The sequence below is a fragment of the Salvelinus sp. IW2-2015 genome, unplaced genomic scaffold, assembly GCF_002910315.2.
Source record: "Salvelinus sp. IW2-2015 unplaced genomic scaffold, ASM291031v2 Un_scaffold1426, whole genome shotgun sequence".
NCBI classification, from domain to species: Eukaryota; Metazoa; Chordata; class Actinopteri; order Salmoniformes; family Salmonidae; genus Salvelinus; species Salvelinus sp. IW2-2015.
Genome location: NW_019942900.1, coordinates 140,657 through 164,379, shown reverse-complemented (window position 1 = coordinate 164,379; position 23,723 = coordinate 140,657). Strand labels below are relative to the sequence as shown.

Sequence of the window (23,723 nt, the reverse complement as noted above, 5' to 3'; positions counted from 1 at the left end):
AATGAATGGCAGTAGATGCATAGGTGATGCTTTTACTTATGCAGGAAATTAAAAGTAAGGCATGTGACGTTTCAGAAATGTTGTAGGCCTAATGGAATTATAGTCAATGTAAAATATTGTCATATAATTATAAATACAGTTTATACAGGTTTTATACACATTTTCTGTCTAAATAGCCTCTAAAATATATGTAAACAGTCCATAAATGTCTCAGATTTAGTTTTCTTGGAAAGGTGTGAGTGCTACTATATTTATAGACATGATATTATTCAACCTTTATTGAACTAGGCAAGTCAGTTAAGAACATATTCTTATTCACAATGACGGCCTACCCTGGCCAAACCCTCCCTTAACCTGGACAACGCTGGGCCAATTGTGCGCCGCCCTATGGGACTCCCGATCCAGGSCGGTTGTGATACAGCCCCGGATCGAACCAAGGTCTGTAGTGACTCCTTTAGCACTGAGATGTAGTGACTTACACAGTTGCGCTCAAATCAGTGACCGGCTCAAATCAGTAGCCTACTAGTTGCATTTACAACTTGTTCTATTATCAATTGATTTGAGCCAGTCACTGTATGGCTGTGGATTGACTGCATTGTTTGAATGGAATGTTTGCATTGGCAGTTCATTTGAAAAATGTATGGTATCATACCTCTAAAACTGGCTGGCTAGCTAGCTAACACACATAGAGTGCAGATAAATTCTCCACATTCATTGTTTTACACTATCTTATCACACCACTGGCAAACCATGGTTGACCAAATCCCTGATCAACATGGCTGACCTTTCGACCGTCATAAGGTTCATGTAATTCTAGTATTCTAATTCCTAATTCACTGTAAATCGGGTCTAACAGTTCGTGCACATGTGCAGGACGTCAAATCAAAGGCACTCCTTCTGTCACGACTTCCACCGAAGGTGGCTCCCTTTCCTGTTCGGGCGGCGCTCGGTGGTCGTCGTCACCGGTCTACTAGCTGCCACCAATTCCCTCTTCCTTTTCTGTTGGTTATGTCTTATTGGTTTCACCTGTTTCTCGTTTGGGGTTTGGTTTAGRGCTATTTAAGCCTGTTATGCCCGCCTGCTTTTGTGCGGGCTTGTTTCTCTGTTCTGTTTTGTGGATGGTATTGTTTGTATTTTTCCGGACTGTTTGTGTCCTGTTTTGGGCTGGTCATTTATTCGCCTGTTGTTTTGGCATGACCTTTTCTCACCGGAATAAATACGGTTTTCCTTAAACCTCTGCTCTCTGCGCCTGACTCCGCACCCACCACTCCTAGTTACGTAACAGAAGCCCGCACCAAGTATGGAGTCAGCAGGAGCAGCTGCAACCCCTCTCCCATCTATGGAGGAGCGTGTTCTCCATYACACGGCCATCCTCCATAGAATCGGGTCAGCGATGGACCAGATGATGGAGAGAATGGACCGATGGAAGAGGAGTGGTCTCCCTACCGCGCCTCCAGCGCCTCCTTTGGCGTTCGGATCCAGCGCTCTTCGTCTCACGCCCTCAATGGAGTATGATGGAGTGGCGGCTGGGTGCAAGGGATTCTTGCTCCAGCTCGATCTATACCTGGCTACCGTTCGCCCGACTCCCTCTGGTGAGGAGAGCGTGAGCGTCCTCGTCTCCTGCCTGACGGGCAGAGCCCTGGAGTGGGCCAACGCGGTTTGGAACAGCCCAGACTTCGCAAGGGACCACTACCCAGAGTTCACCCGCCGGTTCCGAGCCGTGTTCGACCACCCTCCAGAGGGCCGAGCGGCRGGTGAACGGCTGTTCCACCTTAGGCAGGAGACGAGGAGCGCGCAAGACTTCGCGCTGGAGTTTCGGACCTTGGCCGCTGGAGCGGGGTGGAATGACAGGGCCCTGATGGACCACTACCGGTGTAGCCTCCAGGAGGACGTCCGCAGGGAGCTAGCTTGTCAGGACGCCACCCTCTCCCTCGACGAGCTCACAGACATGTCGATCCGACTGGACAACCTGCTAGCTGCCCGCGGGCGTTCAGAACGGGCCCTGTTAGTTCCACCTCCCGGCCCTCCCGCTCCAATACCTATGGAGTTAGGGGGGGGCCGCATCGAGGGGAACCGGAGGAGGAGGCTCCTCCTGCACCAGCTGTGGTCGGAGAGGACACACTGCCGACCGGTGCTGGAGGAGCTCGTCTGGGAGTCAAGAGGGCAGGCAGAGCCCTTCTCGGTCACCCCAGGTGAGTCAGCACCAAACTCACCCAGAGCTCCCTGTTGGTCACCTGTTTTTATTAATCTCTTTCCCTGAGTTTTCTCCTTCTCTCCAGCATAAGGCGCTAGTCAATTCAGGCGCAGCTGGGAACTTTATGGATCGCAGACTCGCTCGTAGGTTAGGGATTCCGCTGGTGCCGATAGATCCACCCTTCCCCGTGCACTCCTTGATGAATATGTATGAACTTTCCAATTTGTAAGTCGCTCTGGATAAGAGCGTCTGCTAAATGACTTAAATGTAAATGTAATAGCCGACCGTTAGAGTCAGGGCTGGTCAGGGAGGCCACGGTTCCACTTGACATGGTAACGCAGGGGGATCATGGGGAGCGGATTAGTCTCTTCCTTATTGATTCACCGGCGTTTCCAGTGTTGCTGGGGATTCCCTGGCTGGCTAGTCACAATCCTAGGATTTCTTGGAAACAGGGGGCTCTCCAGGAGTGTTCAGGTAGGTGTATAGGAGTTTCCATTGGTGCCACGACGGTGGAGAGTCCAGACCAGGTTCCCACTGTGCGCATTCCCTCAGAATATGCCGATTTGGCTATCGCCTTCTGTAGGAAGAGGGCGACCAAATTACCACCTCATCGACGAGGGGATTGCACGATAAACCTCCAGGTAAACGCAGCACTTCCCAGGAGTCACRTGTACCCATTGTCACAGGAGGAGACAGTGGCTATGGAGACATATGTCACTGAATCTCTGGGGCAGGGTTACATTCGGCCCTCCACGTCACCCGTCTCCTCGAGTTTCTTTTTTGTGAAAAAAAAGGAGGGAGGTCTGCATCCGTGCATTGATTAAAGAGGTCTAAATGCCATCACAGTGGGGTTTAGTTACCCGCTACCTCTCATCGCTACGGCGGTAGAATCATTTCACGGAGCGCGTTTTCTCACTAAACTGGACCTCAGGAGCGCGTATAATATGGTGCGTATCCGGGAGGGAGATGAGTGGAAAACCGYGTTTAGTACCACATCTGGCCATTATGAATACCTCGTCATGCCGTATGGGTTAAAGAATGCTTTCAATCTTTTGTAGACAAGATTCTCAGGGACCTGCACGKGCAGRGTGTGGTGGTGTATATCGATGATATCCTGATCTATTCCGCCAGACGCGCCGCGCATGTGTCTCTGATGCGCAAGGTACTTGGGCGACGGCTGGAGCATGACCTGTACGTCAAGGCGGAGAAATGTGTGTTCTCCAAATAAGCCGTTTCCTTCCTGGGTTATCGCATTTACACCTCRGGGGTGGTGATGGAGTGTGACCGCGTCAAGGCCGTGCGTACTTGGCCGACTCCGACCAAGGTAAAGGAGGTGCAGCGGTTTTTAGGGTTTGCCAATTACTACCGGAGGTTTATCCGGAGTTTTGGCCAGGTGGCAGCTCCCATTTACCTCACTGCTGAAGGGGGGGCCGGCGCGTTTACGGTGGTCAGCAGAGGCRGACAGAGCTTTAAATCGTCTGAAGGTGCTGTTTACCGACGCTCCCGTGTTGGCCCATCCGGACCCCTCTTTGGCGTTCATAGTGGAGGTGGACGCGTCCGAGGCTGGGGTCGGAGCCGTGCTATCACAGTGCTCGGGCACGYCACCGAAGCTCCGCCCCTGCGCTTTCTTTTYGAAGAAGCTCGGTCCGGCGGAGCGAAACTATGATGTGGGGGACCGGGAGTTGTTAGCTGTGGTAAAAGCTCTGAAGGTGTGGAGACATTGGCTTGAGGGGGCTAAGCACCCTCTCCTCATCTGGACTCACCACCGTAATCTGGAGTATATCCGGGCAGCAAGGAGACTGAATCCTCGTCAGGCAAGGTGGGCCATGTTTTTCACCAGATTTAGGTTCACTATCTCCTATAGACCAGGTTCCCTTAACACGAAGGCCAACGCGCTGTCCCGTCTCTATGACACCAAGGATCGGTTCATAGATCCTACTCCCATCCTTCCAGCTTCATGTCTGGTGGCACCGGTGGTATGGGAGGTGGACGCAGACATCGAGCGGGCGTTACGGTTGGAACATGCACCTCCACAGTGTCCAGCGGGTCTTCAGTACGTGCCGCTTGGTGTTGGTGATCAATTGATTCGGTGGGCTCATACGCTACCCTCTTCGGGTCATCCGGGTGTTGAGAGGACAGTGCTGGTGAGGGGAAAGTACTGGTGGCCCACCTTAGCTAAGGACGTGAGGTTTTATGTCTCCTCCTGTTCGGTGTGCGCTCAGAGTAAGGCTCCTAGACACCTGCCTAGAGGGAAGTTACAGCCCCTCCCCGTTCCACAACGGCCGTGGTCCCATCTGTCGGTGGATTTTCGCGGAGRCCCTGTTTACCCACGTCTTCCGGCACTACGGGGTGCCTGAGGACATCATTTCTGATCGGGGTCCCCAGTTCACGTCCCGAGTTTGGAGGATGTTTATGGAGCGTCTGGGGGTCTTGGTCAGCCTGACCTCGGGTTATCACCCCGAGAGTAATGGGCAGGTGGAGAGAGTGAACCAGGATGTGGGTAGGTTTCTGCGGTCGTATTGCCAGGACCGGCCAGGAGAATGGGCGAGGTGGCTCAGAACTCACTCCTCCACGAACATGTCGCCTTTTCAGTGCGTGTTGGGCTACCAGCCGGTCCTGGCACCGTGGCATCAGAGCCAGACCGAAGCTCCTGCGGTGGAGTGGGTGCAGTGCTCACAGGAGACCTGGAGGACCGTCCAGGAATCACTCAAACAAGCTGGTGGGCGGCAGAAGATAAGCGCTGACCGCCACCGCAGTGAGGCCCCCGTGTTCGCACCGGGGGACAGGGTCTGGCTCTCGACCCGAAACCTGCCCCTCCGCCTGCCCTGCCGGAAGCTGGGGCCGCAGTGTGTGGGGCCATTTAAAGTCCTGAGGAGGATAAACGAGGTGTGTTGTAGGTTACAGCTCCCTTCTTAATATCGTATTAACCCCTCGTTTCATGTGTCTCTCCTCAGGCCGGTGGTAGCTGGTCCTCTGCAGGAAGGTGAGGTGCCGGAGGTCCCTCTGCCCCCTCTGGACATCGAGGGGTCCCCGGCGTACACAGTACGTTCTATTCTGGACTCTAGACACCGGGTGAGGGGCCTACAGTACCTCGTTGGCTGGGAGGGGTACGGTCCGGAGGAGAGGTGCTGGGTACCGGTGGGGGACAGGAGCCGCGGCAGCAGGAGCCGCGCGTCGGGGAGGGGGGTACTGTCACGACTTCCACCGAAGGTGGCTCCCTTTCCTGTTCGGGCGGCACTCGGCGGTCGTCATCACCGGTCTACTAGCTGCCACCGATTCCCTTTTCCTTTTCTGTTGGTTATGTCTTATTGGTTTCACCTGTTTCTCGTTTGGGGTTTGGTTTAGGGCTATTTAAGCCTGTTATGCCCGCCTGCTTTTGTGCAGGCTTGTTTCTCTGTTCTGTTTTGTGGATGGTATTGTTTGTATTTTTCCGGACTGTTTGTGTCCTGTTTTGGGCTGGTCATTTATTCGCCTGTTGTTTTGGCATGAACTTTTCTCACCGGAATAAATACRGTTTTCCTTAAACCTCTGCTCTCTGCGCCTGACTCCGCACCCACCACTCCTAGTTACGTAACACCTTCGATATAAAGTTGTTTTGTTGAAAATGAAAATGTGTCAGTTTGTMATTTTCATGAGGTTGGAGTAATTAAGACATTTGCTCAAATCTGGGTTGCCTTTTTTAGATTCTTTGAAAATGAACAACTAAGGAAGAACTTCACTTCTCTCATTGACTTCTCAAACTCCAGAAGCAGACACTCCTGACACTCCTGTGACCAACCCAGCTGTCACGTTCGTTGAATGGAGGAGACCAAGGCGCAGCGTGATGTGAATACATTCTTCTATTTATTAATGAAGAAACACTAAACAAACTATACAAAACGAACGTGCCGCTATATATAAACAAGTGCAGACACAGGCAACTGACCATAGACAATAACCCACAAACTAAACTGGAAAATGGCAACCTAAATAGGATCCCCAATCAGAGACAACGATCAACAGCTGCCTCTGATGCCACCATAGACCTACATATGCCTAGACTAACTACACACACCTAGACATACATAAACCCTATACAATACCAAAACCCCATAGATATATAAAACCCCTAGACAAGACAAAAACACACATGCCACCCTCGTCACACCCTGACCTAACCAAAATAATAAAGAAAACAAAGATAACTAAGGTCAGGGCGTGACACCAGCAGTCTCTTCTCGGACCAGGAAATAACCTGGTTATGCAAACTCAACTAGGGGMGACCTAAAACAATAGGGTGCGTGGGGTTGTCTATAATCAAGGAGGTGATCTGTTCTGAATGAGTGTCCTGGGTCAACAAAGAAATAGGAACAGTAATGCGATGTACGAGCTCTGTCCCTATTGGACGATTATCCAGGGCTCGAACCGTGCTTCTACACCTGCATTGCTTGCTGTTTGGGGTTTTAGGCTGGGTTTCTGTACAGCACTTTGTGACATCAGCTGATATAAGAAGGGCTTTATAAATACATTTGATTGATTGATTCTCAGGGAATTTAACGGGAAAACACTAGTTGATTTGACAGACAAGGAGAGGAGACCTTGCCTCCTACCTGGGTTAGCACAGGAGAATTCCCTGGCTTGTCACCTTCTCGCCTCCTATGGGGATAGAGAACAAGTTAGGGAGAAGTGACCCCTTTCCCCACAGTAGAAGCAGAGGCCAAGATTCCTCCTTCTCCTATGCTCTGCCTCGGGCATACGTGCCGAGTCCGCATCCGTCGGCTCTGGCCAAGGAGCAGGTGTAGCCATGGACTCTGGATTCCTTGCAGGTTTCCTTCAGGACCGCAGGAGGTTGTCCAACCGGATCGCCATGCTGATGAGCTGGTCAAGTGACAAGATGTCATCACGGCAGGCTAACTGCAGCTGTTCCTCCTCCCGCAGTCCGCTGCAGGAAAACGGTGACCAGAGCCAACTCGTTCCAAGCCACGATGGTCTGGAACTCCAGGGAGAACTCCAAGGCGGTCCTAGCTCCCTGGTTTAGTCGKAGTAGACACTCACCCTCTACTTGTCCCTCCACAGGATGATCAAACACAGAGCGGAAGAGGAGGGTGAAGCGCTCGTAGGACTCGACCTCGGTTCCACCCATCTCCCAGACCGCGGCACCCCAGTCCAGAGCCCATCCAGTCAGTGCCGAGATGACGGTGGCAACCCTGTCTCTTCCGGAAACAGCCTCAGCGTAGCGAGCGAGGTACAGGTTGCATTGTAGAAGGAACCCCTTGTATCTTGCTGGCAAGCCGTCGAAGCGCTCCGGGAGGGACAGGGGTATTCCGCGGACCGGCTCCGATGGAACGCAGGTAGGTCGTGGTGTGGGAGTTGGTACCGGAATCGGTGCTGGAGACTGGAGGGACTGCACATTCCGCTCCAATGCGCTGATAAAAAAATCTGTGCATGGTGACGTAGTACACACAAAATGTACTTTTCCGCTTAAATAAAACTTTTAGTATTGCATGCACATTTACTAAATGAAGAAAACCTATGTTATGCATGTATGTAATTGTCTTTAAAAAAAGTATTTGAACACAAAAGTCATGCATCTGTTACTTTCTGAAGGAGCACTAATGGTATCATTTTATACATATATTTATAAGATAGTCGAATGGACCGCTCTAAGTCCTCAAAGATGGAAGTCAGGCGGGAGGAGGCGAGATCTGCTGTGACCATTCTAGCCAATGAGAGGACACGTACACCATTTAACAGCAGGCCACAGAGAAAGATAGGACTCATCGGTGGCAGGTAGCCTAGTGGTTAGAGCATTAGACTAGTAACTGAAAGGTTGCAAAATCGAATCCCCGAGCTGACAAGGTAAAATTCTGTCTTTCTGCCCCTGAACAAGGCAGTGTTCCTAGGACGTCATTGAAAACAAGAATTTGTTCTTAACTGACTTGCCTAGTTAAATAAAGGTAAAATATAAATAAAATCGAGATAGATATAGGCTCCATTACAGTCTGTGATAGCATGGGCAGTGCCATTGAGGTTATCTCCATTTTAAAGTGGTCAATTATCTTCTTTTTCATTGGCTGATTGCTCCCAACTTACAGGAATCCCCAACCAGTTGACTACTTTAAAATGGTAGAATCCTTCAATGGCAATGTCCATGTTAAATCAGGTTATAGCCATGATGAGTCCTGTATCTCTATGAAAATATTCTCCCTTTTATTCATAATCTCATTATGTAGACTAGCCTACGCAAAGCCTTCCCGCACTGTATCTGCCAGCTGTTGGCTAGAGCACACGTGCCAAGACGAGTAGGCACATTTACTATTTAACGCAACAGTTTTCGTGACAAAACTATCGGTAGAGTTAAAAATGTGATGGAAACACATTGAACTTTAGATTTTTATTCGGTATATGAACTTAAGGAGGTCAAATGTGGTTTGGGGTGAGATTTCATTGTTACAATAAATTACAATAGGCCTACAGGTTAGACAGAGACAAAACTGTACAGTTTATTTTAGAATCTGACGAATGTAGGGGGCAATAATGAAACAGATAGACAATCTCATGCAACAGGGTTGAAGTGGGATAGCCAGGCTGGAAGTCCCGACAAATATAGCTCACTGCAAACACGTCAATGTAAGGCTGGTTGAAGTTGCCTCCCCTCCCGTATATAATGTGCGCATGCAAGCATCTTATCATCCGCGAAGGAAGGGTCTGTATCCATTACCTACCACTTTCACCTGCGCGCGTCAATCAAGCAGTTTTCCTGACACAACACTTCACCCTGGTTGGCTGTTCTGTTTGAGGGAGGTGACGCAAACGGCCATATTGACATCCCATTGGAAAAGACAGTGTGAAGCATTGGAATGACGCAGTTTGGAATTCCCACATTTTCCGATGTTCACGACAGGAAAGCTGTCTGTAAAATAATACCAGGACTAATCGAGCTAAAACAGTGGAATTGAAGTGAAGTACGCGGGGTAAGAACATGTCTAATATTACTTTGGGGAAATTATTTTGTGTGGTCAACGCTATTGGAAGCGGAAGAGAGAGAGGTTAACTGTGGGAGTGATTGCATTCTGCCTTTGTTTACCATGGTAAGCTGATCAAAATATGCTGCATGTGTCTAGAAACATGTATTTCCTTTGAGTTTGGTGTCATGACTTCTACTCTTATTTCACCTCTCGCGGGAGCAAACGGGGACAATTCATACAACTGAAATGTAAGCCTCTGGCTAAAAAGAGAACATGTCGTCCTGGTTTTGTCGAAGACTAATCCTTGTTTCGCTACCAAGCTAACAACTAGCCTCCAGCCYAAGTTCCAACTGGATCTGACTTTTTGCTCATATCTGAACGGCACAGATACGATAGATGCAATTTAGGCTACAGCGTGAGGCCCTAAGCAAGAATTAGTTTAGTTTATTAGGAGCCTCATTAGCTACTGCACGTGCAGCAGCTACTCTACCTGGGGTCCGCATAAAAAGTACAAATATTTATGTTAATCTTTTAAACTAGGCAAGTCAGTTAACACATTCTTATTTAGAATGACAGCCAAGGGACTTTCTGAACTGCCTTGTTCAGGGGCAGAACAACAGATTTTTACCTTGTCAACTCTATTTTTACCTTGTCAGCTCAGGGATTCGATCTAGCAACCTTTCGGTTACTGGCCCGACGCTCTAAACCACTAGGCTACCTGCCGCACCATGAAAGCACAGAACAGTAATAGACAAGATATGACATTAAATAAAATACAGTTGAAGTCGGGAAGTTTACATACACCGTAGCCAAATACATTTAAACTCAGTTTTTCACAATTCCTGACATTTAATCCTAGTACAAATTCCTTGTCCTTAGGTCAGTTAGGATCACCACTATTTTAAGAATGTGAAATGTCAGAATAATAGTAGAGAATGATTTCAGCTTGTAGGCCTCTCCAGGTCTTACACCCACTGTGAAATTTGGTGGAGGATCAGTGATGATCTGGGGGTGCCTCAGCAAGGCTGGAATCTTTTGAAGGACGCATGAATCAAGCCACGTACAAGGTTGTCCTGGAAGAACTTGCTTCCTTCTGCTCTGACAATGTTCCCCAGCTCTGAGGATTGGTTTTTCCAGCAGGACAATGCTCCATGACACATCCAGGTCAATCAAAGTGTAGATGGAGGATCAAGACCCTGTCATGGCCAGGCCAATCTCCAGACCTGAACCCCTTGAAAACCTCAGGAATGTGATCAAGAGGAAGTTGAGCTGCTTGAATTTTTGCGCCAGGAGTGGCATAAAGTCACCCAACATCAATGTGAAAGACTGGTGGAGAGCATGCCAAGACGCATGAAAGCTGTGATTGAAAATCAGGGTTATTCCACCAAATATTGATTTCTGAACTCTTCCTAAGTTAAAACATTTGTATTGTGTTTAAAAATGAATATGAACTTATTTTCTTTGCATTATTCGAGGTCTGACAACACTGCATCTTTTGTTATTTTGACCAATTGTCATTTTCTGAAAATAAATGTCTATTTTTATTTGGGAGAAATGTTGCCAGTAGTTTATAGAATAAAACAAAAATGTTAATTTTACCCAAGCGCATACATATAGATAGTAAAACCAGAGAAACTGATGTGTGTGTGTATGACAGCAAAAATACTGTTTACACACTTCATATGTACATTTTAAAATACAGTTTAAATTGGATCATTAGAAATAGGAGAGGCGCTGTGATACGATATGTTTTTAAAGTTAAACTTGATTTTTGCCTGAGTAACCTCTTGTGCCAGACCATTCTATTATGACATGGCTCTACACATAACTAAGCGACACATTAAATGTATTTTTGGTGTGGGTACCGTAAAGAAACCCATAGTGGCGTGTCTGAAGTATATGCAAATAGATTATACAAGTGAGAATACAAAAAAGGATCAGTCTGTTTTTAAAATGGCCACTCCCTCTATCGCGATTCACTAACTATGTTTGCCAATGTTATCAATGTCTCTACATTTTTGCAATTTCTTACTTTTTGTAGGGAGTATAGGCATTTGTGTAGGTTACAGATTACAATTATTGCAGCTGGCGTTTAAGGTAGGCTAMGCAGTCTATTTCTCAGATGGTTTTCTTAATTTCAAGTTCTTCACTGTAGCCCAACAATTGACATTTTGGTGTAATTGAATTTCTGATATGTTGGTTTGAAAAATGACTTTTCCAAAGCCGTGGTAATATGCTGTCGTGATATTTCTTCTCTACGGAGATACTTTATTAGGCCTATATGAATAGTTTGTTCAATTGCATAATGAGAACATGGTGCAAGTATATATGTAGAAACTGCAGACATTTTAAAACCACATAATGAGTTATTATTGGGTGATTCATAATGACATTTGTTACATGAGTCAGTGAATCTCTGTCATCTGCAGATAAGTTGTAGTTGCTGTGCTGAGCATCAAGGGGGCAATGTCTGACAGCAGCAGCACAGGCAGCAGCCGCAGTGGATCCTCGACCAACAGTTGGACCATGCTGTCCCCAGAGGTAAGATATACACCAGGGTTTCCCAACTGGTGGCCCCAAATTGTTTTATTTGCCCCCCCCCCCAAGTTTTCTGAGCAAAAATAAGTACAAATAAAATACTTTTTGTTTCATAGTAGGACATACGATTGTAATAACACCAGGAAATCGGCTCCAAGTGATTTTAATTTAAGAAATCTGTTCCCAAGTATTCCCACGAATAATAGTGACACATGATTGTATACAAATGTAAGCAAGGTTTAAAATGATTGTTTTATGCAAACATTATACTGTATCTGTTTGGCCTTCTTGTAGTCAATTTGCAGTCTACAAATTATTTGTAATTGTGTTCCGGCCCCCTGACCATCCACCCAAGAACAAATCGGCCCGCGGCTCAATCTAGTTGATGATCCCTGATATACACCCTGTACCAACCTATGGTGTGCCAGCCAGACCTGGGTTTCAAATACTTAAATCTATTAATTACTTTGCCTGTTTGAGCTTGCCTTGTTTAATAAATCGATACTAAAGTCCCAAAACTGCAAACCCCGCTTATGACACTCCATGCTAGTTCTAGCAAATCTCTAGCCCAATGACCACTCAAACCTGCCCAAAAGGCCTGAAAACTAGTAAAAAATTTTACACTGCAAGAGAGGAGTTGCAGCATTTATCCAATAAACCCTTTTTCCATAGCATTATCGAGCCAATTAGGAAAGAATATCAACGAAACTTGTAACGACTTCAGACCCAATTTTTGTTTTATAATTTGAAATAAATCCCTTTTCTGCATGTGCATTTTGAAAGTATTCAGACCCCTTCACTTTTTCACATTTTGTTACGTTACAGCCTTATTCTAAAATGGACTTAAATCTGGGGGGGGTTTCTTCTCAATCTACATGCATTACCCCATTATGACAAAGCAAAAACAGGTTTAGAAATTTTTACAAATGTATTAAAAATAACACTGAAATATCACAATCACATAAGTATTCAGACACTTTACTCAGTATTTTGTTGAAGCACCTTTGGCAGAGATTACAGCCCCGAGTCTTCTTGGGTATGACACTACAAGCTTGGCACACCTGTATTTGGGGAGTTTCTCCCATTCTTCTCTGCAGATCCTATCAAGCTCTGTCAGGTTGGATGGGGAGTGTTGTTGCACAGCTATTTTCAGACTTCGCTCAGGTTGGGCCACTCCAGGACATTCAGAGACTTGAGTGTCCCTAAGACACTCCTACATTGTCTTGGCTGTGTGCTTAGGGTTGTTGGCCTGTTGGAAGGTGAACCTTTGCCCCTAGTCTGTCCTGAGCAGGTTTTCATCAAGGATCTCTCTGTACTTTAATCCGGTCATCTTTCCCTCGATCCTGACTAGTCTCTCAGTCCCTGCCGCTGAAAAACATCCCCACAGCATGATACTGCCACAACGCTTCACCATAGGGATGGTGCCAGGTTTCCTCCAGATGTGGTGCTTGGCATTCAGGCCAAAGAGTTCAATCTTGGTTTCATCAGACCAGAGAATCTCTTGTTTCTTATGGTCTGAGTCTTTAGGTGCCTTTTGGCAAACTCCAAGCGGGCTGTCATGTGCCTTTTTTACTGAGGAGTGGCTTCCGTCTGGCCACTCGACCATAAAGGCCTGATTGGTAGAGTGCTACAGAGATGGTTGTCCTTCTGGAAGGTTCTCCCATCTCCACAGAGGAGCGCTTTGTGTGACCATCGGGTTCTTGGTCACCTCCCTGACCAAGGCCCTTCTCCCCTGATTTTACAGTTTGGCCGGGAGGCAAGCTCTAGGTAGAGTCTGGTGGTTCCAAACCTCTTCCATTTTAAGAATGATGGAGGCCACTGTGTTCTTAGGGACCTTCAATGCTGCAGAAATGTTTTGTTACCCTTCCCCAGATCTGTGCCTCAACAAAACCCTGTCTCGGAGCTCTACGGACAATTCCTTTGACCTCATGGCTTGGTTTTTGCTCTGACATGCACCATCAACTGTGGGACCTTATATAAACAGGTGTGTGCCTTTCCAAATCATGTCCAATCAATTGAATTTACCACAGGTGAACTCCAATCAAGTTGTAGAAACATCTAAAAAATGATCAATGTAAACAAGATGCTCAATTGAGTCTCATAGCAAAGGGTCTGAACACATGTAAATAATGTATCTGTTTTTTATTTTTAATACATTTCTAAACTTGTTTTTGCTTTGTCATTATGGGGTATTGTGTGTAGATTGTTGAGAAAAAATATATTGAATCCATTTTAGAATAAGGCTGTAACGTAACAAAATGTGGAAAAAGTCAAGGGATCTGAATACTTACCGAATGCCAGGTGGTCCCGTGTGGCTCAGTTGGTAGAGCATGGCGCTTGCAACGCCAGGGTTGTGGGTTCATTCCCCACGGGGGGACCAGGATGAATATGTACGAACTTTCCAATTTGTAAGTCGCTCTGGATAAGAGCGTCTGCTAAATGACTTAAATGTAAATGTAATGTAATGAATGCACTGTATATATAAATCCGACAGGAGAGTTTGAGTGAAAGTTGGACAGAGGATCTCAATCTCTGMGCAATAAATATTTGGAAGAACTTAAACGGATGTTAGTGTATTTTCTGGCAATTGTGCCAGATGTTAAGCCTACACTGCAAAAAGTCAGCTCTCAAAAACAAGAAAAACGAGCAGTAAAATGGGGGAAATATTACTTAAAATAAGCAAAATTATTTGCCAACAGAACAGGAAAATTTCACTTGCCAGGATTTTTTAAAACAAGTAAAAATATATAGTCTCAAAGAACGCACAGATATCTTTAAACTAGTCCGGCCAGTCTAAAGACGAGATATAATAATTATTTTCTCAATATGTAGGAAAATGTGCTTAAATTTAGCATCCAATGTTCTTGCAATCGTCTTGAAATAAGGCTATATACCCTGGAATTTACAGAAAAATTGCATATTGTGCTTAAAATAAGTAACCCTCACTAAGATAAATGTACTTGTACTACTAGAAATGAGATTGGCTTGCTTAAAGAAGGAATGAATCTCATTTCTTTTCACTTTATTGAGTATATCCAGAGGCTGATATGTGCAGAAACAAAGGATGCAAAAACAACAAATGCCATTGGWGGTCAAGGTGAAAATGTAAGACCTATGGCAAGATAACAAACATAACCGTGCTTTAAACCTTCTTATAATAAACAACAAACGCCCTGCCTATTTATTAAAGGTTATCGGTTCCCGGATCGGCCGATACAAAGTTCTGTTATCGGGACCGGAAATGAAAAAATTGTATCGTGCAACCCTAGTCAGTAATGAACTTTTTCCACTCGGCCATAGCCTTTTTTATATGAAGAAGTCATGTCCTGGTTGTGGATGGCGTATGTGAGGTAAAGGTGTAATAACACGCCATGAGATACGTCACGCTGGCATAGATGTCCTCTTTTGGGAAGGTCACCACAGACATGGTTCCAATGGCCAGTATGCAGTTGGTTTCGTAGACAGTCACGACAGGGCTGAAGAGTGGTCTCGCCTGAAGAAAGGTGTTGGGGTCTTCTGCAGACTGACACACACACACAAAGAGCAACAAAAATTACCTAAAACAATTCACACTCTTTGTATGTTATGGTTAAGTAATGAAAATTCTAATACATGCACACATTTCTTACCTCAAGGATGTGAAGCATAGCCTCACTTGCATGTCCTAACTTCTTTGGAGCCACAGGTGATGGGAACATGTCTGGTAAAGCCTTCATCATGGCGWTTGAGTGCTTCACTGTTAAACTAAAAGTCTAATTTGATTTACTGCAGCCAGTTATTGAAACAAACATTAATACTTTCATGGGAACATTAATACTTTCAAGTTCCCTCGATCGAGGATCCGCCGGAGTTCATCCATAACCTGACACACACAGACAGACCGAGAACAGAGTCTTACACTATCTAGCTGGAGGCGTAGGAAGCATTAGCCTGGTTACTACCAGTCCGAAATTCTCGCGAGCTCACTGTTTTACATTTGGCCCGAAGTAGTTTACCTCCGTCCCTGCTATGGCTTCTCACGCTGCTCAGTTCCCACACCGTATCTCATTTGAGATTTGGTCTGGTGTTAACCAGGCTAAGGAAGCATAGGCCTACTTAAAATGAATACATTTGCTTACATGATCCAGTTCTCTGAAGCAGGGATACGCTTGAAGTATCTTGGTAGGTCTGTCCTGCTCCTTGGTAGCATCAGAGTCGATGAAGGCACGTCTTGCTTGGAATTCAAGGTCCAGGAGCTGGGAAACATCCTTTTGGTTGGGTCTGACCTTGGTTTTGTACATCTCCTGTAGAGTTTTATGTCTTGTGGGGTTTTATCTAAACCACGCCCAGTCTCTACTCTGACAGGCCGGCTCGGAAGTGGGAACTATCTCTGTCATGAGTATAATATACTATCTTTGTCAGGAACAAATCAGTTCTCTGTCTTATCCTGCGTGATGAAACATTGAACCCGTATATACGGAAATTGTATTTGCCATTTATTAACTTTTGAATTAAACAATTATTTTAACCAAGTTCAGGTGTGATATTGTTCCTATCTCAGTTGAACCTTCGCAGCCTTAACAGTCTCGCCTGGTTCTGTAGGCTCTCAGTAGTTTCTCATGCCAGAACACATAATAAATAATTTGGCTGCCAGGTRTCCAATAGGTCCCAGAGGTGCCTGGTCTACACAGGTCTCATTCTTGACCCTGTATAAGACATAGATTTATTTAATGGTAATTATAAAGGCAAAGAACACCACACTAACAACAACCTAACAGCAAACACCAAAACGACTACATCTTTAGATACATGTATTGTAATGGCCAGGAAATGCTTCTTTGTTTTAMAGGAAACACTGCCTGCATGGTTAGATTAAATGTCTCCCAAATGTCAAAATCTAGCATTTACTCATGGTGAAAATGAGACAGTCTCCAAATGGTTCTCCTTCTGAAGAAGTGCTCTGGCCCGGGAGAGAGATCACATAAATGCTCAGAGAGGCAGGGCAGCATGTCTGTGCTTATATTARCAGCTGAAAAACACATTTAACCGCATGGTAAATAGTTAAGTAATTAGCAACTAATACATAGTTTATAGATGCAAAGTGTCAGGTTGATATAGGTTATGAGACATTAGCATACTGTCTTCCCTTTTCCGTTAATGCAGGAATGATTTACCAAGCTAGCTACTGTTAGCTAACAAAATTAGACTACCAGTATATCATTAACGTTGACGTTAATTACTTTAAACCAAAAGATAGTGCAAGCTAATGAAAATAACTTTAAAATTGACGCCCATATTGRAAATCTTAGTTACATTAATCTTTGCTTGCCTCGCTAAGATTGTAGACAATGACTGACACGTCAATAATTTAGCTTCGCCGTCTTTGGCGCCCTTTCTATTTATTTTCTATTGTCAACAGAAAGGGCGCCAAAGACGGCGACGCTAAATAATCGACGGTGTCAGTCATTAGGGCACATTTACACCTTAACACTATTTCTGGCAATAAAGCACTATCAATCGAACCAAAGTTCAAGTGTTTTCAATAAATGTCCGTTCGTTCAGTTAACTTCTAACAGTCAACGTTACCTAGTTAAAATTAGCATGCTAACTTGGTTTGCCAACTTTCCAATTCAAATTAACGTTAGCTTGCTAAGGAGAAAGGTAGACGGTATAAACATATTGACATTACCTTTTAACACTGCGGTTGATATTTGATCCATGCCCGGATATGTGTAATCCATTCCATCTTCATTCATGGTGTTAGATGACTCAAAGATTTGGACCGTCTTTGACTTTTTATTTATAGGCCTCCCTTATGTAGCTAGATAATGTGACTGAGTGATGAATATAAGCACGGCTGTGATTCGGTCGTAGGTACGAGGCCACAGGCCGAGTGCTGAAGATAATAATCAGTGTAACAGTACGACCTCGAGTGTGATGTTGCTTTTATACAACAGTTCTACAAGCGCCATTTATTAGTTAACAGTAATAAGCACTAAAAGATTGATTTGTTTATTTGGCTCTGCTAACACACACAGTTCCACAACTGGGCTGGACTGTTGCCAARCACCACAAACATTTTCCTGCACACTAGCTTGCTACTTTGTGTAGGTCTACACACGTTACCGTCCTCCCCTGATGACCATTCATAATTTAACTCAAATGTTAGTGGAAATATGTTCATCTTTGCGGTGCGAAGTTTGTTAACTATCTAAGATAGATAACAATCGTTAATGTAATTAACGGTTACTAGAACACCTGTAAAGCGGAGTGATACATGTATAGTTAAAAGTCCGTGCTGTTACACTCTACTCCAATCAAATTACTTGGTCGTATTATAAATACCTGTGAACATAATTTGTTTTTTTATACTCTTTTCATCGAAAGCAGTGGGACCGTTTTACATGCGTTTGCTTTTAGTAACGTTCAAGATGCTTTGGCGTTGCGTGATCTTCTGCGTTTTTATTACTTTTTCATTGAAACTGTTGTTGAGCCATATCAATAGRTTGCACAGTCGCAGCCCTGATTTCTGGTTGCTCTGTGGTATTGACGGATGCACTGAGRAATATAGAGTGTACAATTCCTTCTATCATCATGTAAAGAGAAGACACCTTCAACACCTACTTGAAGGCACCCGACCAGGTGAACAGCCATCGGAGGAAAGCCAAGTACCACCGGAACAAGTAAGTAGCTAGCTAGGATTTGTTCTTTCTTCTGGATTAAAAAAAAATCATTTTAATGAACTATTCGATTATTTTAGCTATAATGGCTAAAGCTGGGTTAATGTGAAAATAATCAATGATAAATGGGAACAAAACACTTAAAGCTCTATTGGTGAAACTAAAATACAATTTCAAATAATAATCTGTTTCTTTGATATGCGGTACACAGGACAACATTCAACCCGATCAGCTTCTAGCTAACTCCAGCATCACTGATCAGCAACTCAATACACCTGACTTGGATGAAGGGCAAAGGGGCATTGACCAACATGGCGCTGTCACAGTGCAACAAGTAAGTTACTCGGTCGGTGGCAATCTACTGAAATTGACCMTATTTTTTTAAGTACTTGGCTATACTAATAGCATTCATAGTCTTCACAATCACTTCTGTCACAAACATTATACTTGTCATGAACTAGTAATGTCCAGCCTGCACATGTCAGGATAGAACATTCAATGTCAACTTTTTTTTTTTAGGATCTGACAACACATGCCAATGCTTTTGTGATGTGCCAGAGCCAAGCATCGTCTCACAGGTAATATGCTTTTTCTGAGCAGAGCAYAGCATTTGGTTWGTTAYATTATGCAGAKAATWCTGTAGTGGTTCAGTGATGGTTGAGTTCATTCTCAGTGCTAGGTTGTCCACCTTACTATTGTTGATCCCTTATGTTAAGGAATATGTCATAAGCATAAGCAATTATACATGGTGTGTTCCAACCTCCATGAGCTTTCTCTCTCTCCTCTCTCACTCAGAAAGGCGTGAATGACATTGTTGCTGGGGTACAGCAGTATCMATGATCACTATTGGACAACCTCAGGAAGCAGATGGAGGGAGTGCTAAAGAAGCATTCAGGAAGCACATTAGGTCAGCTTGAAAAAGATGCAATGGATATATTTGACARTTTCATTGACCCCTTTGCTGACGTTGCAGCAACATTTAGACAGGACAGTGTTTTTAAGAAGCAGTTCAGCTGTTTGGACGCAGARGAAATTCCAATTGCTCGAACCAGATGCAGGATGAAATGTAGAGGCTCAAAATACTTTTTCATCAAAGACAAATTATTTCATTATGTACCRTTAGTCAAAAGTCTAGAACAGTTCTTATCACACCCAAGGATTGTGTCTATGGTTGAAAAGGGACCCCAGATGTGCAGGGAAAGTTTTKTTCATGACATTGTTGGTGCTCTTCTAAAATCACATSCCTTTKKTTYMKMKRAAMMAAAGGSATTGCAGATGGTTCTGTACATCACTAGGATCCCTTGCATCAAAAAACAAGTTAATGGTGTACTACACCCTAGGAAATATAAATCCAAAATACAGGTMAAAAGTGGCTGATATCAGGCTACTTKCCATGGCTAGATCAGCAGACCTCCGTCAATCTGGTGTGGATRTAATATTGAATAGAATCAAGGAAGACATGGATGCATTGTACAGTGGGGTTAAAATGCAAACTTAACGGCGAGAGAACGATTTATGGTGCCATGGCCTCTCTCTGRAGACACCCTGGCACAACATGAACTATCAGGGTTCAAAGAGGCTTTGYCTACAGTAAGTGCAGACAATGAGTGTTCTTTTAAGGACATGCAGTCACACTTCAATGAGGATGCATATTCTAAAAGGACATTGGAGAAGCATGTCAGACAGTGTGATGAAATAGAAAAGGCAAAGACGGACTTGCTTCGCAACAGCCTAAGAACAACCTATGGGATCAATAGAAGGAGCAAGTTAGTTGAATTCTCAGCCTTTGATATTATACAACAAACGCCGCAAGACATTATGCATGGAATTCTGGAGGGCATAGCCCCATTGGAAATCAAATGTGTTTTGAATCATCTTCTTGTGTCAGGACAGATTGATCTGGACTCAAGTGATTTCTGCTATTCTTGGTTTCCCTTATTCTCCTCTAGATGTTAGAGATCGGCCATCCCCAATTTCTGTTAGTACATTAACGTCAAGTGGTGGTAAACTAAAACGGTCATCTGGGCAAATGCTTGGTCCTGCTAAGGATATTGCCATTTGTTTTGGAGAGTTTGGAAGCCAGCGTTCGAGGGCCCCTTGACTCTCCGGATGATACGGACTGGAGACCTGATGGGAAAATGCAGTGTGCATTTAGCCGTCTGAGAACAGTTTTGACAAAGTTGGTTCCCTGATCAGTTTGGATTGCTTAGGGAGTCCAAACTAGAGAAGAACTTCACTAGTGCCTTCACCACATGTCTTAGCCGTTATAGTACTGAGGGAGATAGCCTCTGGGTATCGAGTAGCACTGCACATTGTAAGTACTGGTTACCTGACCTGGCTTTCGGCAACGGACCTACAAAATCGATTTATCACTCGTTCAAACAGTTCCCCACCACAGGAATCGGGCAGAGTGGCGCACGAGGGACTGTTTGATTCGCTTTCCCAGTGAGTTGACATGTTTTACAAAATTAGACCACGTCAGACTTCAAACCTGGCCAGAAAAATGTCGAAGGACTCTGTTATAAGTCTTCGTGATCCCMAAATGTCCGGACCACGTCTGGTCATGGGCGAGTGACAGCACCTGCTGTCGGAACAGTTTAGGAACAACCACTTGACACACTTCACTCCAGTCACTAACTGTTATGAGCTGCCCATTTACGCATCAAAAATCCTGCTTCCATRAAGTCGGCGGTCTCCCTAGTTTTAGCCTCCTCAGTGGAAATAACCGAAGCAAAACACTTGAAGACTGTCTCCCTTTTGACATTCAATCACCACCTTGGGGGTGACGAACAGAATGTCATGTAATTGGTGCGCGATTTCACTTTCCCCTGCCTTAGTTTTTACGGGGGTAAAAAACGTCTGCATTGCAGAAGGAATACTTGGGGCATTGTCTTCTACCTCAACATTCTCAAAAATGGAACTAGACAAATCCACCACATCTCCGCAGGAAAAACATGGGGAAATGCTTGAACCAATTTATCATCTGTAGTTTTGATTTCTGGCTTGTCTACTACCTCTAACACAGGAGTGACGTTACCACCAGCGATATCGTTCCCTAGTAGCAATGTGACTCCTTTTACTGGCAGTGTAGACACTACACCAACACGGAAACATCCTGATACCAAGTCTGACACTAAGTGGACCCAGTGTAATGGTACAGGTACGTTTTTTGTCTCTATACYCTGTAATATGACATGCGAGCCACAATACGTTTCAGGAGACCAGGGTAAAGCATCAGTAACGATTACGGACTGCGCCACCCCGGTGTCTCGTAAGATTTGTATGGGCTTTTGATCAGCTTGTTCTCCAGTTAAGATATGTCCCGGGTTCAAATCCCAGATGAGCCCCCATTATGTTACGCACGCCTCTTGGAGGAGGGAACGCAACACCCTGCTACACTTAACTCCCCGTGGAGTGAAAGAGGTATGGGGTTGCAGGTGCGGGTAAGGATGGCAGAGAACTTTACTGTTAACAGGGAATGTATTTCCTTCACACGGTAATTTGGGGAAAAGGGGCTGGACGGAACCAAAGCAAAGAAAGTAAATGTTAGTCCTCTCTCCTACCTTACCTGCCTACTCACTACTTACCTAACCTTAACGCCACCTGGCGCGCTAACCAAAATACAGGGGGTGGTCTGTCCAGGTCTTACCTAGTGTGCATAGACAGAGTACACACTACGGGTATATGTATGCCCACAGGCCTCTTGCCTAAGCACGCCCAAGGTGCCTTCCCCTTCCCCCCTGGGAACAAATGAAATAATTACTAACTTTAAAGTGAACAATTTCAATAATCACAAACGCAGTCCTTTTGGCATACACATACCTCAGCAGGACCGGCTACATAATCCTTTACAGACAGAAACCGCGGAACATAACATATACACACATACACAATTGATAATTGAGCTAATAGAGATTGCACAGATAGTATTTGCACCTGTTCTTTCCATTGCGACTGTGTCTAGGTTGAAGTTACTCATTGAAAATCATTTGAAGCATYGGAAGGAGCTTTTTCCAGACTGCAATGTTACACCTGAACAGCATTATATGATACATTTGCCATCACAGATAAAGTCATTGGGTCCATTGGTGTATGGGTCCACATGTGTATGCGGTTCGAGTCTAACTAAACATTGTTTCTTTCAACAATGCGCTTCCAAGCTCAATTGAAAAAAAAATATTTTAAAGTCTTTGATCAATCAGAACCAAATATATGAAGCTGCCAAAATGTTGACAGTTCAATTCACCCAATTTTTTTCAAATGAAAGGGAGATGGGACCTGTATCAAAGGTTGAAGGTCTACAATATTCATGTGGAACATTGAGGGACTTCCTAGGTTTCAATGAAGTAAACCATGCTGTATCAGTTAAATGGCTTGTAAGAAATACATAACTCAGAAGTCCATGATCTTTGCAAAATAATTTGGACTGGTCAAAAACATATTTCTTGTTGATTCTAGGCTTTTATTGTTTGGAATATCAACCATTTCAAATGATATGCTTTGATAGAAACATCATGTCTTTTCAAGTTGAGGTCCCACACCTTGCACAGGCCACTGAGTTAGCGGATGCTGAAAAGCTGGTTGATTTTACCTCATATTACAYAATTAGCAACAAGAGCCAAACTTATGTACAAGTCAAATACCATCTTGGGGCTGTAATACAATTGTACAACAGTTCAAATGACTCATAGTACACGTTTCATATCTGGGGAACACACTGTCTTTGTTCTGTACTGTATTTTGTCTACATGATTGCTGTGCTGTGTGTAAGATTGACAATAAAACAGTGAATTCCATGTGGTCATTATCTGTTCTTAATATGTGAAGYGATGAAAAGGATAAGATGCTTGAAATAAGAAATTCTGACTTTGACACAGCAGTTTTGTACTTGTCAGTGYTGATCAAACAGCTTTATAATTCTAGTTTCAAGCATTAAGTTACTCGGAACCAGTAATACAATCTCAGTAACAAGTTATATCTTATTAAAATAATTAAGGACAAAAAAAGCTTGAAACAAGTGAAATGSTCTAACATAACTGCCTGGTAAGAAGACATATCTTGTCAGACAAAAAACACGCATATATTGCCTTGATTTAAGGTATTTTATCTTACTTAGATTTCAATTTTTGCRGTGTATACAAACTGTTATAAATGGCTTGTTTGACCCCGATAGGGCGAATATGTAAGCTGAATGATTTAGCAGCTTGCTTAGTTCAAATTGACAGATTTAATTTATTCAACATGAATAGCAAGGCGGTTTCGAGGTAAGTGCTTGTCGCCCAGTAACCTGCTGGTATAGGCTACTGAGGATGGTGGTGTAATTTTAATCAAACATAAATAATATGGCTAGGAACTGAATTTGCTTGTCAACAACAGCCAGTGTTT

General features: G+C 44.3%; 1 protein-coding gene and 1 long non-coding RNA gene across 5 annotated transcripts in view; both read left to right on the top strand.

Moving 5' to 3' along the window:
- Window positions 1-9,019: 9,019 nt before the first annotated feature.
- Window positions 9,020-23,723, top strand: part of LOC112070784 (pre-B-cell leukemia transcription factor-interacting protein 1) — a 30,651-nt gene continuing 15,947 nt past the window's right edge. For 2 of the 3 annotated variants that reach the window (XM_024138238.2, XM_024138236.2), the window contains exons 1-2: window positions 9,020-9,147; window positions 11,571-11,682. In XM_024138238.2, coding sequence (XP_023994006.1) covers window positions 11,608-11,682 — 75 coding nt within the window. In that variant the 5' untranslated portion in view covers window positions 9,020-9,147; window positions 11,571-11,607. Of the gene's footprint in view, window positions 9,148-9,187; window positions 9,265-11,570; window positions 11,683-23,723 lie in introns of those variants that run through there. The other variant, XM_024138237.2, reaches the window with a different exon arrangement.
- Window positions 11,729-23,091, top strand: LOC112070785 (uncharacterized). 2 transcript variants are annotated; one of them, XR_002893966.2, is made up of 4 exons: window positions 11,729-18,341; window positions 18,550-18,672; window positions 18,858-18,916; window positions 19,134-23,091. It is a non-coding gene; the product is annotated as an uncharacterized lncRNA (long non-coding RNA). The 2 variants fall into 2 exon arrangements; XR_002893965.2 differs by having other exon boundaries at window positions 11,729-18,672.